At 46.6% G+C, this 14,403-nt stretch overlaps 1 protein-coding gene across 2 annotated transcripts in view; it reads right to left on the reverse strand.

The window, feature by feature from the left end:
- The window catches only part of A2ML1 (alpha-2-macroglobulin like 1), a 61,668-nt gene that overhangs the window by 17,943 nt on the left and 29,322 nt on the right, over positions 1-14,403 (reverse strand). The window contains exons 1-13 of one of the 2 annotated variants that reach the window (XM_030804436.1): positions 13,175-13,622; positions 12,847-12,907; positions 12,463-12,608; positions 10,979-11,128; positions 9,761-9,955; positions 8,881-8,971; positions 8,367-8,481; positions 6,292-6,520; positions 5,965-6,091; positions 4,034-4,155; positions 3,452-3,503; positions 2,394-2,477; positions 12-188 (exon numbers count right to left, since the gene is read on the reverse strand). In XM_030804436.1, the coding sequence (XP_030660296.1) occupies positions 12-188; positions 2,394-2,477; positions 3,452-3,503; positions 4,034-4,155; positions 5,965-6,091; positions 6,292-6,520; positions 8,367-8,481; positions 8,881-8,971; positions 9,761-9,955; positions 10,979-11,128; positions 12,463-12,608; positions 12,847-12,907; positions 13,175-13,177 (1,552 nt within the window). In that variant the 5' untranslated portion in view covers positions 13,178-13,622. Of the gene's footprint in view, positions 1-11; positions 189-2,393; positions 2,478-3,451; positions 3,504-4,033; positions 4,156-5,964; positions 6,092-6,291; positions 6,521-8,366; positions 8,482-8,880; positions 8,972-9,760; positions 9,956-10,978; positions 11,129-12,462; positions 12,609-12,846; positions 12,908-13,174; positions 13,623-14,403 lie in introns of those variants that run through there. The other variant, XM_030804435.1, reaches the window with a different exon arrangement.

Consider the following 14,403-nt stretch of genomic DNA (forward strand, 5'->3'; position numbering starts at 1 on the left):
AACCAACTTACCTATTTCCAGGAAACCCACTGCCCGAGACCTGATTTCCTCCGTCAGCAGCCCTGCCTTCTCCAGGTACTGCAAGACATAGATGATGGGAGCAAACAAGACCATGTTCTGCTCGCCACAGCCACTGGGCATCTGCACCAGACCGTTCAGGTTCTGCAGGGCTGTACCCATAATGTCTCCTGGGATCCAAAAGGAGAGAGAGAAGGTGGGAGTACAGAGAAGAAGGGACCCTCTATGAGTTATCATCATTCAGTTAACAAACATGGGCCGGGCACAGTGGCGCACGCCTGTAATCCCAGCACTTTGGGAGGCCGAGGCGGGCGGATCACGAGGTCAGGAGATCGAGACCATCTTGGCTAACGCAGTGAAACCCTGTCTCTACTAAAAATACAAAAAATAAGCCGGGCGTGCTGGTGGACGCCTGTAGTCCCAGCTACTCGGGAGGCTGAGGCAGGAGAATGGCGTGAACTCAGAAGGTGGAGCTTGCAGTGAGCCAATATTGCGCCACTGCACTCCAGCCTGGGCCACAGAGTGAGACTCCGCCTCCAAAAAAAAAAACAAACAAACAAACAAACAACAAAAAAACAAACATGTATTAGCTATCATTTAGTAAGTACCTACTATGGGCGTGGTGGCTCACGGCTGTAATCCCAGCACTTTGGGAGGCCGAGGAGGGCAGATCACCTGAGGTCAGGAGTTCGAGACCAGCCTGACCAACATGGGGAAACCCTGTCTCTACTAAAAATACAAAAAAAAAAAAAAAAGTACCTACTATGTGTCCTGGGAAGACCACAGTAAATCAAACTCAGTCTCTACCCTCAAAGAACTCACAGAGGAGCAAACCATTACAACACATTACAATTTTTATTCATTATGAACAATTTTAATACAGTACTACAATATCATACTGGGTATGTACGAGGTGCTAGAGGACACAGAGAGGCACATGGGCTATCTAAGAGAGTTCAGGGCTTTTAAGAAGGCACATCACTGAGCTGATGAGGGATGTGACAAAACTTATAACACTTAGGATCAATCTCTAAGTTCCTCTACCACTGCATATACGTTCCTCACCCTCCAAATCACCAAGTTTCTCTAAAACACAGTCCTGACACTCTTTTCCAGGTTGTCACTGACCCCTTCATATACTTCCCAAGCCAGTGAGCCTGACGTAAGTGACTCATTAACATCTGCATTGTAGCCAACTAGCTCAATTCAGATCTATCAATGTGTCCTGAATGTCAACTATGTTGTAGGAACTGTACTAGGAACAGAAAAGAAAAAGATGTGGCCCTTCCTCTTCAGGAGCCCCCAACACAGTGTGGAAGACAGATACAGACAGCGAACTCTAATACAGTAAGATAAGCGCTATGTCAGACTTATGAATAAAATAGACAAAACAGAGACATTGTGACTGCAAAGGATCTCAGTGGAAGGTGAGGGAGTAAAGAAAGAGCCTAACATTCATAGGGCTCCTACTACATGCTAGATACTGTGCTGGGGACTTTATATTGCATTTAATCTTTACACCAGTCTGAGAGGTAGGTTATTATCACTGTTTTACAGAAGAAGAAAGAAGGCCCAGAACTGTTCACTAACTTGTTCAGGATCACATGGCTATTAAATGACAGGTTAGATATGATTTCCAAGTTCATGCTTTTCAACCCACTTCCTCCCTTGCCCAAAACAGTAAGTGTGCTGCCTACTGCAAATATGGTTGTATCTTCCCTAAACTATACCCAAATTCCTCATTTTTAAAAATGGTTGCTGCAAATATTTTGTCTTCCCTTCACCCAATTTATAGACTGTCTAAACCTAAATATGTATCAAGCATCAGCGACCTTAACTTCTTCCTACCCTGACTCCTTTCCATTTTTTTTTTTTTTTTTTGAGACAGAGTCTCACTCTGTCGCCCAGGCTGGAGTGCAGTGGCGCGATCTGGGCTCACTGCAAGCTCTGCCTCCTGGGTTCACGCCATTCTCCTGCCTCAGCCTCCTGTGTAGGTGAGACTATAGGTGCCCGCCACCACGCCCGGCTAATTTTTTGTATTTTTTTAGTAGAGATGGGGTTTCACCGTGTTAGCCAGGATGGTCTCGATCTCCTGACCTCGTGATCCACCTGCCTTGGCCTCCCAAAGTGCTGGGATTACAGGCATGAGCCACTGCGCCCAGCCTCCTTTCCATTTTTAACTAGAGTACAAGTCTAATCCCATCTGTACTGTTGCCTACACTGTATTTCCCTCCTATATAAAATACGCTCTTTTTCCTTCATCACTTGTCATTAGTCACACTCTCCAGATAGGTCTGCATGTCCCGCCCCACTCAACACCTTTGCAGCCTCCATTCGCCTTTTCCTTTCTGAGCCAAGAATGTCTAACTGCTTACCCAGGACTGTAACATAAGCCTTGGTCGAGTCAGGAACAATGTCCACTGGGAGCTCCAGGGAGACAGATTCAGATGCCACCTTTCCTGTGAGAGGCAGAAAAAAAGTTGACACAAAAGAAGATGGGGAATGGCAGGGGTTCTCAAGACGAAATTGTAGAAGAACTTTCTATAATCCAGGGATTTCTGTACTCGGTGCTTTCTCTGGGATGCAGAAAGCACTGGGTACTATTCATAGTGATCTTGCTGGAAATAAATTCCACAGAGTTATCATCGTGCTGCACACTTTCTCTTCTTCCTCCTGCCTCCCAGTTAATCAGCCCCATGAGGAATGGCACCCCAGACTCTCCTATTCCTTCTGGTCCTGTGCATTCCTCCTTTTGCCTATGAAAATCTCCTGCCGCCAGGTGCGCTGGCTCACGCCTGTAATCCCAGCACTTTGGGAGGCCGAGGCAGGCGGATCACTAGGTCAGGAGTTTGAGAACAGCCTGGCCAATATGGTGAAATCCTGTCTCTACTAAAAATACAAAAATTAGGCCGGGCGTGGTGGCTCACGCTTGTAATCCCAGCACTTTGGGAGGCCGAGGCGGGCGGATCACGAGGTCAGGAGATCGAGACCACGGTGAAACCCCGTCTCTACTAAAAATACAAAAAATTAGCCGGGCGTGGTGGCGGGCGCCTGTAGTCCCAGCTACTCAGAGAGGCTGAGGCAGGAGAATGGCGTGAACCCGGGAAGCAGAGCTTACAGTGAGCCGAGATCGCGCCACTGCACTCCAGCCTGGGTCACAGAGCGAGACTCCGTCTCAAAAAAAAAAAAAAAAAAAAACCACAAAAATTAGCTGGGCATGGTGGCATGCACCTGTAGTCCCAGCTACTCAGGAGACTGAGGCAGTAGAATCACTTGAACCCGGGAGGCAGATGTTGCAATGAGCTGAGATCGTGCCACTGCAATCCAGCCTGGACAACAGAGCGAGACTTCGTCTCAAAAAAAAAAAAAGAAAAGAAAATCTCCTGCCCTCTAAGGGAATTCTCATCACCAATCCTGCTCTGAGTCCACCCACCTTTTGGGCACAGCAATGAGCTGTGTGTCTTCTCCACCAGGACTCCCTCAGGCTGGCATGAAGAGAGACACAGATAAAAACAACAAAGATGAATGTAAGGAGGGATAGCACTAAAGGAAAGGGAAGGGAGGCCCCTCGCTGTGCCCCCAGGGCTTCCCTCAGAACTGCAAAGAAGAGCTTCTCATTGGAAGCTCGGAAGAACTCTGTGTCAACCCAAGGATGGGCCCTTTCTGTAAAGTTCTTTCTGGGCAAGCGCTAGAGCCAAAGACACATTTAGGCAACTTCTAAGAGGCAAGATTGACAATGGCCTTCATGACGGGACGAAAAAGGCAGCTATTGATGAAGACAGACATTTAATTAGGGAAACTAACATTCATTGAGTGCCTATGATGTGCCAGGTTTTAGGTGCTTTCATAGGCCATGGGTGTGGATTAGGCAAATGTTCAAGGGGCCAGGGAAGGAGAAAGTTGAGGCTGCCTGGTTGGACTGCAGTACGGTTGCTGTGAGAGACTAACTCACAGCAAGACGAGATGCTGAGCATCCCTCGGTTGGTTTCCGTCTCTACCTCTGAAGAAAACTCACTTTGACGAGAACTGGCTTGATGAGCGTGTCACTCCGGCCCTTTTGGGGAACAAACCCCTTCTGGCCCCCACATGGTTCATTGCTGTCCAGAATCTTCGTACTAATAGTAAAGTTAATGTGACCTGAGAGAAAGAAGGAGAAGGGAAGCCATTAGCCCTATTGCCAGAGGTACCAGTGAGGTCCCTTCCCATTTGGATCAGCATTTCTGAAACTTTAATGGGGATCTTGCAACAGTGCAAACTCTGCTGCCACAGACCTGGGGTGGGGCTCATATTCTGCATTTCTAACAAGCTCCCAGGTAATGCCAGAGAGGCCAGTCCAGTGTGGTAGGTAACCTCTAAGGGCCCTCAGAGATCCCTGCATCCTGATATTTACATCCCATTGAGTGTGGGCTGGATCGAGTGACTCACTTCTGTTAAAGAGAACAGGGCAAAAGTAATGACTCTTCTGAGATTAGGTTACAAAAAAGACTGCAGCTTCCATCTTGGGCACACCCCTTTTCTCAAACTGCTTGCTCTGGGTAAGACAGCTGTTGTGTGACGAGGCAGCCCAGCAGAGAGATTCATGTGATGAGATACTGAGTGAGGCCCCTAGCCAAAAGTTGAGGTCAAGAACTGTGTCCTTCAGTCTAGCAGCCTGTGAGGATCAGAGACTTTGGGATGAGCTTGAAAAATCAATCCTCTCCTAGTCGAGTCTTCAGATGAAACCACAGCCCTGACTGACAGCTTGATTGCAACCTCATGAGATACCTTGAGCCAGAGGTACCTAGCTAAGCTGCACCCAGATTAATGACCCATAGAATCTGTTTGATAATAAATGTTTGTCCTTTTAAGACACTTAAGTTTTACGATAATTTGTCAAGCAGCATGAGATAACTCATACATATGAAAATCAAACTTTGAGTTGCAAAGATTTAATCTGTGAGTGACTGACATCCCATAGGGTTGGGGGTGAGGATTAAATGAGTTAAAGGTGCGGTGACTCATTCTTGTAATCCCAGTACTTTGGGAGGGTGAGGCAGGAGAATCACTTGAACCCAGGAGTTTGAGAGCAGCCTGGGCAACACAGCAAGACCCCTTCTCTGCCAACTGAATTAGCCAGGCATGGTGGTGGCATGAACCTATAGTACCAGCTACTCTGGAGGCCTAGGTGAGAGGATCGCTTGAGCCTGGGAGGCTGAGGCTGCAATGAGCAATGACCACACCACTGTACTCCAGCTTAGGTGACAGAGTAAGATCTTGTCTCTCTAAAAAAAAATAAAAGGCCAGGCGCAGTGTCTCACGACTGTAATCCCAGCACTTTGGGAGGCTGAGGCAGGCAGGTCACCTGAGGTCAGGAGTTTGAGACCAGCCTGGCCAACATGGCAAAACCCCACCTCTACTAAAAATACAAAAATTAGCTGGGTGGGGTGGCACGTGACTGTAATCCCAGCTACTTGGGAGGCTTGGCAGGAGAATCACTTGAACCCAGGAGGTGGAGGTTGCAGTAAGCCCAGATTGCACCACTGCACTCCAGCCTGGGCAACAGAGTAAGACTTCCTCTCAAAAATAAATAAATGAAATAAAAATTAATTAATCAATAAATTTAATGAGTTAATATACGTAAAGCAGTTAGAATAGTGCCTGGCCCAGGGACTCTTATAGTAAGTCCTTGATTTGTTACATGACCATGTATCCTTGTCCAGCTATAAATATTAAAAGCTCTCCCTTTCACACTCAAAATATTCCGGTTTGAATAAATTTGTTTGGTCACCTATCAAAGAGTGTTTGTGTATTGACTTATAACAGCCTTAGGAGGGAGAGAAATAGAGGTAAATAAAACAAAGAGGGAGGAGGAAGCAAAGCAGATGTGGCAGAGGAAAAGACTGAGTGCTCAGTCACTGGTCTTCTGCTGCAGGCTTTCCTCGCCCATCTACCACTTCCCTCTCTTACCCAATTTGACAGCTGTGATGTTCCAGTGGTAGGTTTTTGCTTCATTAGCACAGACACAACTGGAGGTCTGAGAATCTGCCCATGATTCTAGCTGGTACTCATGCGATTTAGCCAGGTCAGTCTGAACCTACGGAGGATGTTTAAGAGACAAAGGGTACAAACAAAGGAGGTGGTAGCGCATAGAGGCCTGGGGAAACCCAGGGGCCGAGACACCAACATCTCCTCTCTTTCCCAGGGAAAATTGGGATGCTTCCAATTTAGAGACAAACTTATGGGGGAGGTGTGATTCCAGGGCTGACACCTGATTCCTGTATCCCCAGCTCTCACCCTGATGCAATCCTTTAGGTAATTGAAGATGGTGGCAGTAAGACGAAAGGATTCCCCACGGACTGCTGAGTAAGGGAGAGTCAGGTCAACAAAAAATGGCTTGAAAGCAGTTAGTCCAACAGTGGGTGAAAGCCCGAAGCCTCTTGACTGGGAAGTGCAGAAACTCATCGCCTTCCACTCGGTGATGGCGTCAGGAACTGTGACGTGGACTGCCTCCTTCCCTGAGTTACTGTGAGAACACAAGGACCCACGTGAGGCAGAGGTAGCATGGGGCAAGGAGAACATTTGTGAATTAAGCCACAAATTCAGTGGACTGTGCTGGCTCACACTTGTAATCCCAGCTCTTTGAGAGGCTGAGGTGAGCAGATAGCTTCAGCCCAGCAACTTGAGGCCAGCCTGGGAAACATAGCAAGACCCTATTTCTACCAAAAATTTAAAAATTAGGCCGGGCGCGGTGGCTCACACTTGTAATCCCAGCACTTTGGGAGGCCGAGGCGGGCGGATCACGAGGTCAGGAGATTGAGACCACGGTGAAACCCCGTCTCTACTAAAAATACAAAAAAATTAGCCGGGCATGGTGGCGGGCGCCTGTAGTCCCAGCTACTCGGAGAGGCTGAGGCAGGAGAATGGCGTGAACCTGGGAGGTGGAGCTTGCAGTGAGCCGAGATTGCGCCACTGCACTCCAGCCTGGGCGACAGAGTGAGACTCCGTCTCAAAAACATAAATAAATAAATAAAAATAAAAATAAAAGAAATTAAAAAAAAATAAAAATTAGCCAGGTGTGGTGGTGCATGCCTGTAGTCCCAGCTACTTAGGAGGCTGAGGCAGGAGGATTGCTTGAGCCCAGGAGTTTGAGGCTGCAGTGAGCTATGATTGCACCACTGCACTCCAGCCTGGGTGACAGGGCAAGACCCTGTCCAAAAAAAACTACAAATTCATCTGCAGAAGTAAAATTGTTATTGTGTAGGGAGAAGTAAAGAGGCAACTGAACAGGTGAGTCTCAGTGTGAATCCTCTGGTGAGTGAGGCTGCCCTCATATGGAGGAGGGGGACTATGGTGGGGAGTCAGGGGTGGGCATCTCTGTGCAAGCACATCTGACAGAGAGGCTGGTGTCCTCTGAGTCTGAGGATGGGTGTTCTCAGGGCTTGTCAAAATGGACATGCAACCAGTGGGCAAAAATTGATGTCAATATATACCTTTAAATGTGTATGGTTCTGTAGTGAGAACAGAGGGCCTGCAATGTGTGAGTGTGGAATTGTGTGGATTTGTTTTGAGTGGTTGTATATGAATGCATAAGAATTCAGGTAGGCCGGGCGCGGTGGCTCACACCTGTAATCCCAACACTTTGGGAGGCTGAGGCGGGTGGATCACTTGAGGCCAGGAGTTCGAGACTAGCCTGGCCAACATAGCAAAACCCTGCCTCTACTAAAAATACAAAAATTAGCCAGGTGTGGTGGCATGTGCCTATAGTCCCAGCTACTTGGGAGGCTGAGGCACAAGAATTGCTTGAACCTAGGAGGTTGAGGCCTACAGTGAGCCAAAATTGTGCTACTGCACTCCAGCCTAGGTGACAGAGCAAGACTCTGTCTCAAAAAAAAAAAAAAAAAGAATTCAGGAAAACAAATAAATTCCCACACCCCATCAAGCTTTCTTTGCTTAAGACTTAGATCCATTAGGAATGCGTCTGATTCTGAGTTTTCTACAGGCTCTACATTGTAGATTCTTACTGTTTTTTTCTGGGTTTGTTATTGTTGTTGTTGTTGTTGTTGTCATTTTTGAGAAGGGTTTTGCTCTGTCACCCAAGCAGGAATGCAGTGATGTGATCTTGCTTCACTGCAGCCTCCATCTCCCAGACTCAAGTGATCCTTCCACCTCAGCCTCCCAAGTAGGACACAACTACCACCTGGCTAATTTTTTTTATTTCTTTTGTAGAGACAGAAGCTCATTATGTTGCCCAGGCTGGTCTTGAACTCCTGGTCTCAAGTGATCCTCCCTCCTAAGCCTCCCAAAGTGCTGGGATTACAGGCGTGAGCCATGCACCTGGCTCTTTACTGTACTTCTGAGTCATCACTTACCCAATAGGAAACAGATCCCAGAGCCAAGTCTCTGGGAAGTACTGGCGGACCTGAGAATCCTCTGCTCGACGTGAAGAAGTTGATGACTCAAAAGCCTCTGGATGACCACCACCTGCTGATGAAATTGAGAATATGAAAACTTTAGGAAACGGGAGACTTCTTGCTGTGACATAAATTGGGATGGAGGGATTACTAGAAAGAATTTAGAGGGAAGCAGAGAACATCCAGTCAGAGGCAAGGAGGAAGGACCAAAGGGGAACTGACTAGTCACAAAGGCCATCGAGGGAAGTGATAGCCAAGGAGGTTTGGCCAGGGAATGGATACATAAGCTTCAGGCTTCAAAAGCTCTCCCCAGAGACAGAACCCTTGGGAAACTGTCCTGCGTCTGTGACCCACAACCCATTAGCATTCTCAGGCTAGAGGCTCAGTGCAAGAACAGGAGGCAAAGAGGAAATTTGCAGAGTTTCAGGACTGTTAACATCTCAGAGAATCCACAGACCACAGAGGTGCTTACCACCCATAGCAGTGCTGTATTCTGGAGATCTGTGACTGCAATCTACTGGCTTCTTGATTTTGGCATTGGACAGTATTTTCAGACCCATGTCCTGATAGGCATCAGAGAAATAAGTATTGAGGTGGTCCCTTCCCCAACTGCAAGGGCTACTGCCCAGGAATTCCACCATCAAAGAGTTGAAACAAAACATTCTTTTTGAATTAATGGTGAACCTGGGTGTGCTTACCTGAAACTTAGCCACTGAGACTGGTTGGCTTTTGTTCCAGCTAGCATGAAAGGCTTTCAGTTAAACTTATTTCATCATTACATACACTTAATCGTTCTTCCAAATATTATTCACTGTGTCCTTATTATTTGACTTACACTCTGAACATGCTGAGGGTAGGGACCATATCAGCATACTCAATTCAACAAAAATACAATGAGCATTATGAGGGGTCAGGCATTAGAGAGAATACAAAGATGAACAAGACCTAGTTCCTGACCTCAGGCACCTCCTGGTCAGACTTGGGTCACACAGCCTCCCAAATCCTGCTCATAGAATAGGTGCAAATTATTTTTTATAATAATGATAAGAGACCTCTTGTCTACCTTCCCTAATTTTCCCTCCTGATTGATCTCATGAAAATTAGTGTCTGGGGACAACAAAAAGAGGAAGACTAGGTCTATACTCTCTCACAGTGGTTCTCTTCAATGCAATTGGACATCTTCTTCAAGCATAAGGGTCAACAGAGGCGACCTTACACGTCAGAAGCTTCTTTCAAGATTTTGTTCCCATCAGTGCCCATATGAGTCTCTCTGCTTTCTTAAATATGAACTTTCGTTTGCCCCTTCCCACCACCATCTTTCCCATAAGAACAAAATGGGTAAGAAGACCTACCCGGAAAAAGCTGAAAAGGTCCGTGCCTTCAGAGAACCAGGGCCTCCAGATAACGGAATGCTGGCTCGAATGCCCTTGGGGCACTGGGTCAATGAGGGGCTGAGGAAAGTCCCATGGGCCAGACACTGGACACTGATCATACTCAGCCACTTGATAGGGGTAGTGACCATACCAGAACGGAAACATCCCATAGACCTGGGACAAGAGGGGGAAAGAAATAAAGCATTGATATAGTGACATCAGTTGAGAAACCTCTCAGATTCTGGTGCTCAGTTCACTACTCCTGCATCATTTCTCTTTATTACTCCAGAATTATTTTTATATTTATTCTGTCATAATTACCTTTCTCACTTTCTAAAACTTTAACCTCTATCTCACCTATTTTTTCATAATCCTATCCCCTATTTCATTCTTTCTCTTTTTTTTTTTTTGAGATGGAGTCTTGCTCTGTCGCCCAGGTTGGAGTGCAGTGGGATGATCTCGGCTCACTGCAACCTCTGCCCACCGGGTTCAAGCAATTCTCCTGCCTCAGCCTCCTGAGTAGCTGGGATTACAGGCGCCGGCCACCACGCCTGGCTAATTTTTGTATTTTTAGTAGAGACGGGGTTTCACCATGTTGGTCAGGCTGGTCTTGAACCCCAGACCTCAGGTGATCCGCCCGCCTCGGTCTCCTAAAGTTCTGGGATTACAGGCTCATTCTCTTTTCTTGTCTCTGCATTCATACTAACCATGCCCTTCTCTTACCCTCTCTGTTTTTGTTTTTGTTTTTTGTTTTTTTGAGACGGAGTTTCGCTCTTGTTGCCCAGGCTGGAGGGCAATGACGTGATCTCGGCTCACTGCAATCTCCGCCTCCCGGGTTCAAGTAATTCTCCTGCCTCAGCCTCCCCAGGGTTACAGGCATGCACCACCACGCCCGGTTAATTTTTTTTTTTTTGATTTTTAGTAGAGACAGTTTCTCCATGTTGGTCAGGCTGGTCTCGAACTCCCGACCTCAGGTGATCTGCCCGCCTCAGCCTCACAAAGTGGTGGGATGACAGGCATGAGCCACTGCGCCCAGCCCTCTTACCCTTTCTAACTTCATTTTTACACCAGCCTTTTTATCACCTTATGGCAGAGCATTATTTCCCTAAGACTTTCTCTCCCCTGCCTGAAACCTACCTCTTAATTGTCTCCTCCATCAACTCCCTCCTCCCACTCTGTCAGCAGACAGTTACTCACAGAGCGGTTGCTCAGCTCTCTCTCTGGCCTAAGCAGTAAGACACTCGCATCCACCACCCGGAGGGCACACAGGGATCCAGGAGCTGCCTGCAGCCGTAGCTCCACTTCTGCTCCTGGAAGCTGCTGGGAGGGGGAGAAGCCAAGGGAAGCCTGGGGAAGGGAAAGGTATAACTTGGGGATCAGGTCAGCCTGGAAAGGAGGGGAAACAACATAATTTGGGTCATCAGCAAATATGCCCCAGCTATGACATCCAACCCATTCTTTCACTTTTGTACTTATCTTTTTTTGTAAAGTCTGGCTCTTCAGCACTTGTACGCCATGTTAGAGTTGGGAAACGTGAGCAGCACAGTAGAAGGATAGAGAAAGTTTAGAAGACAAAAAGTAGAGAGAACATGTGGAATAACTATATAGAACATGTGGCTTTCCAGTATGGCTCTTTTTTATTTTTTATTTTTTTAAATAGAGACAGGGTCACGCCTGTAATCCCAGCACATTGAGAGGCCAAGGCAGGTGGACGACCTGAGGTCAGGAGTTCAAGACCAGCCTCGCTAACATGGTGAAACCCCGTCTCTACTAAAAATACAAAAAAAAAAAAAAAATAGCCAAGCATGGTGGTGCATACATGTAATCCCAGCTACTTGGGAGTCTGAGGCAAGAGAATCACTTGAACCCAGGAGGCAGAGGTTGCAGTGAGCCAAGATCGCACCATTGCACCCCAGCCTGGGCAACAAGAACAAAACTCTCTCTCAAAAAAAAAAAAAAAAAAGCTCTTCAGCCTTGAACTCCTGGGCTCAAGCGATACTCCTGCTTCAGTCTTCTGACTAGCTGGGACTACAGGTATGCATCACCACACCCGGCTAATTTTTTTTTTCTTTTTTTTTTTTTTGAGACAGAGTCTCACTCTGTCACTCAGGCTGGAGGGTAATGGCGTGATCTTTGCTCACTGCAACCTCCGTCTCCTGGGTTCATGCAATTCTCCTGCCTCAGCCTCCCAAGTAGCTGGGACTGCAGGCACCCACCACCATGCTTGGCTAATTTTTGTATTTTTAGTAGAGACAGGATTTCACTATGTTGGCCAGGCTGGTCTTGAATTCCTGACATCAGGTGATCCAACCACCTCGGCCTCCCAAAGTGCTGCACACCCAGCTAATTAAAAAATTTTTTTGTACAGACAGGATCTTGCTATGTTGTCCAGGCTGGTCTTGAACCCTTGGCCTAAAGAAATCCCTCTGCCTTGGCCTCCCAAAGCACTGGGATTATAGGAGTGAGCCACTGCACCTCAGCCAGCATGACTTTTTAAAAGAAAAAGTAGGAGAGAGATGGATTTCAACACAAACCCCAAACACTAAAGATATAAATATAATACAACATCCAATGTCAACATTATCTTCTTTCCCTGACCTGTCTTGTCTCCAACCCCAGCACACACAAGATCTTTCTCTATGCCCAACTTTTGTCTTCACCCTTCTCCGCTATCATTTTACCTGATTGTCAAAGCACATCTCTACTGAGAACTGAATTTTGTCAGCTACAACACCTCCACTGGGGAAAATGGCATAGATCACCAGGGAAGGATCAGGGGCCAGTCTCGAAGTGAAGGTCAGTGAGAGAGAGAAGGAGCCTTTCAGTCCTGAAAGAGAAGAGGGAATATACAGGAAAATCAGAATGCACGTTCACCTACCAACGGCATCTAACCATATGTACTTTTCATTGAGCCAGTGCAGGCACCATGGTGCAAGTTACTTCTCGTTTTTCTCTTCTCCTGTGATGACTGTTAGTGCTCCAATTCCATTGCTTCTGTGTATAAGAATTGTTTTCTGGAATTTAAAAATATCCTGTTTGCTTCCAGGAAAAGCATGTACACTCACCTTTCTTCTTAGGGTTCAGGTGTTTCTGCCCCTCCATCACCAAACTTCCTTTCCCTATTAACTAAAGAAGAAAAGAAAAGAATCAACTGCACAGAAGTTATGGTAATTTCACCTTGGACCAACTTCCAGAGCATCTCTGCATCCCTTCATGAGGAGAGGTTCCTTTCAGAGTTCAGAGCCCGGGTCAATACCTCACCCAGCATCCACTAGCTTGACAAATGCAGGATGCTGCCAACGGGTCCTGGTGGCTCCTCCTGCAGTTGGAGGTCTGGCTGGGAACCACGCAGGTGGATAGGAGGAGTCTGACAGCATAGAAATAGTTTCTCACCATAGATAACTGTCTGCCATTTCTTGAAGATCTCCAAATTTTACTTTCTTATAATCCTTGTAACATAAAGTCAGCAAAAATCTATCCTCATAAGTGTTTTTTAATTACAGTTCAATTTAAAATTCAGTGAAAATAATTTCATCCTAAACCACCCTGAGCCCTTCTGACATTGAACCCTCTAGAGGAGAAATCTCCTCTTCTAACTCCCCCTTCCTGTCCACTCTCACTTGAACAGAACTCAGTGGTCTTGTTTGTAAGCAGGCTCTCGTCTCATGCTCCCGCAAGGCTCATGGGTCGGGTCCTCGGACGCCTGCCCGGCATTAGCCATTCCACGTGGCTCGGCCCCAACTTCACTTTTCTCCTACACCTCCCCACACTTCGGTCCTGAAGACAGAGCCCACATTATCACCTGGACTTGTTATTTTCCACCTATCTTTTCTCTTTTCGTTGTATTAGGATGATTTTTTTTTTTTTTTCACTTAATGACAACACTGAAACCATAGAAGCTACTGCAATGATCCAGAGGGGAGAAAGTCTCTCATAGACTGAGAGGAGGATAAGGGAACAAAGAGGATCTGAGCCATCAAATCTGAGGTTTCCATTCTACTTCCTGACTGTCACCAAGGTGACAGGAAAGCTGCTTATCCTTATACATTGCTTTCAGGCTACCAAGTTAGGATTTTATTTCCCCAATGAGGTTGCTATCGATGTGAATTTAACCCCATATCATCTATTTGATAATATTGACCAATGGAACACAGAATGAAATGTATCCTGGCTGGGCGCAGTGGCTCACGCCTGCAGTCCCAGCACTTTGGGAGGCCAAGGTGGGCGGATCACCTGAGGTCAGGAGTTCAAGACCAGCCTGGCCAACATGGAGAAACCCTGTCTCATATAAATTTTAAAAAATAAGAAAAAAAAAAAAGTATCCTGAGTTCCATGCCCTCCCCACTGTCCCTCCCAACCACCCGGTTGTTGTTGGGTTTTTTTTGTTTTTTTTTTTTTGGTCCTGGCCAGCACTGTTTTCTCAGGTAATTCCTCATTTTATTTTCCCACACAATTTTCCTGTGTTCCTGCTCAGAATCTCTTTTCCCCCCCAGTGTTTTCCATCTCTTACACCTATACCGGGACATGCAGTATCTCATAGCCACATGCGAATATTGAATACTTGAAATGTGCTCAGTCCAAACTGAGATACGCTTTAAGTGTAAAATACATACTGAGTTTCA

Source organism: Nomascus leucogenys, chromosome 23 (genome assembly GCF_006542625.1).
Source record: "Nomascus leucogenys isolate Asia chromosome 23, Asia_NLE_v1, whole genome shotgun sequence".
In the NCBI taxonomy this organism is placed as follows: Eukaryota; Metazoa; Chordata; class Mammalia; order Primates; family Hylobatidae; genus Nomascus; species Nomascus leucogenys.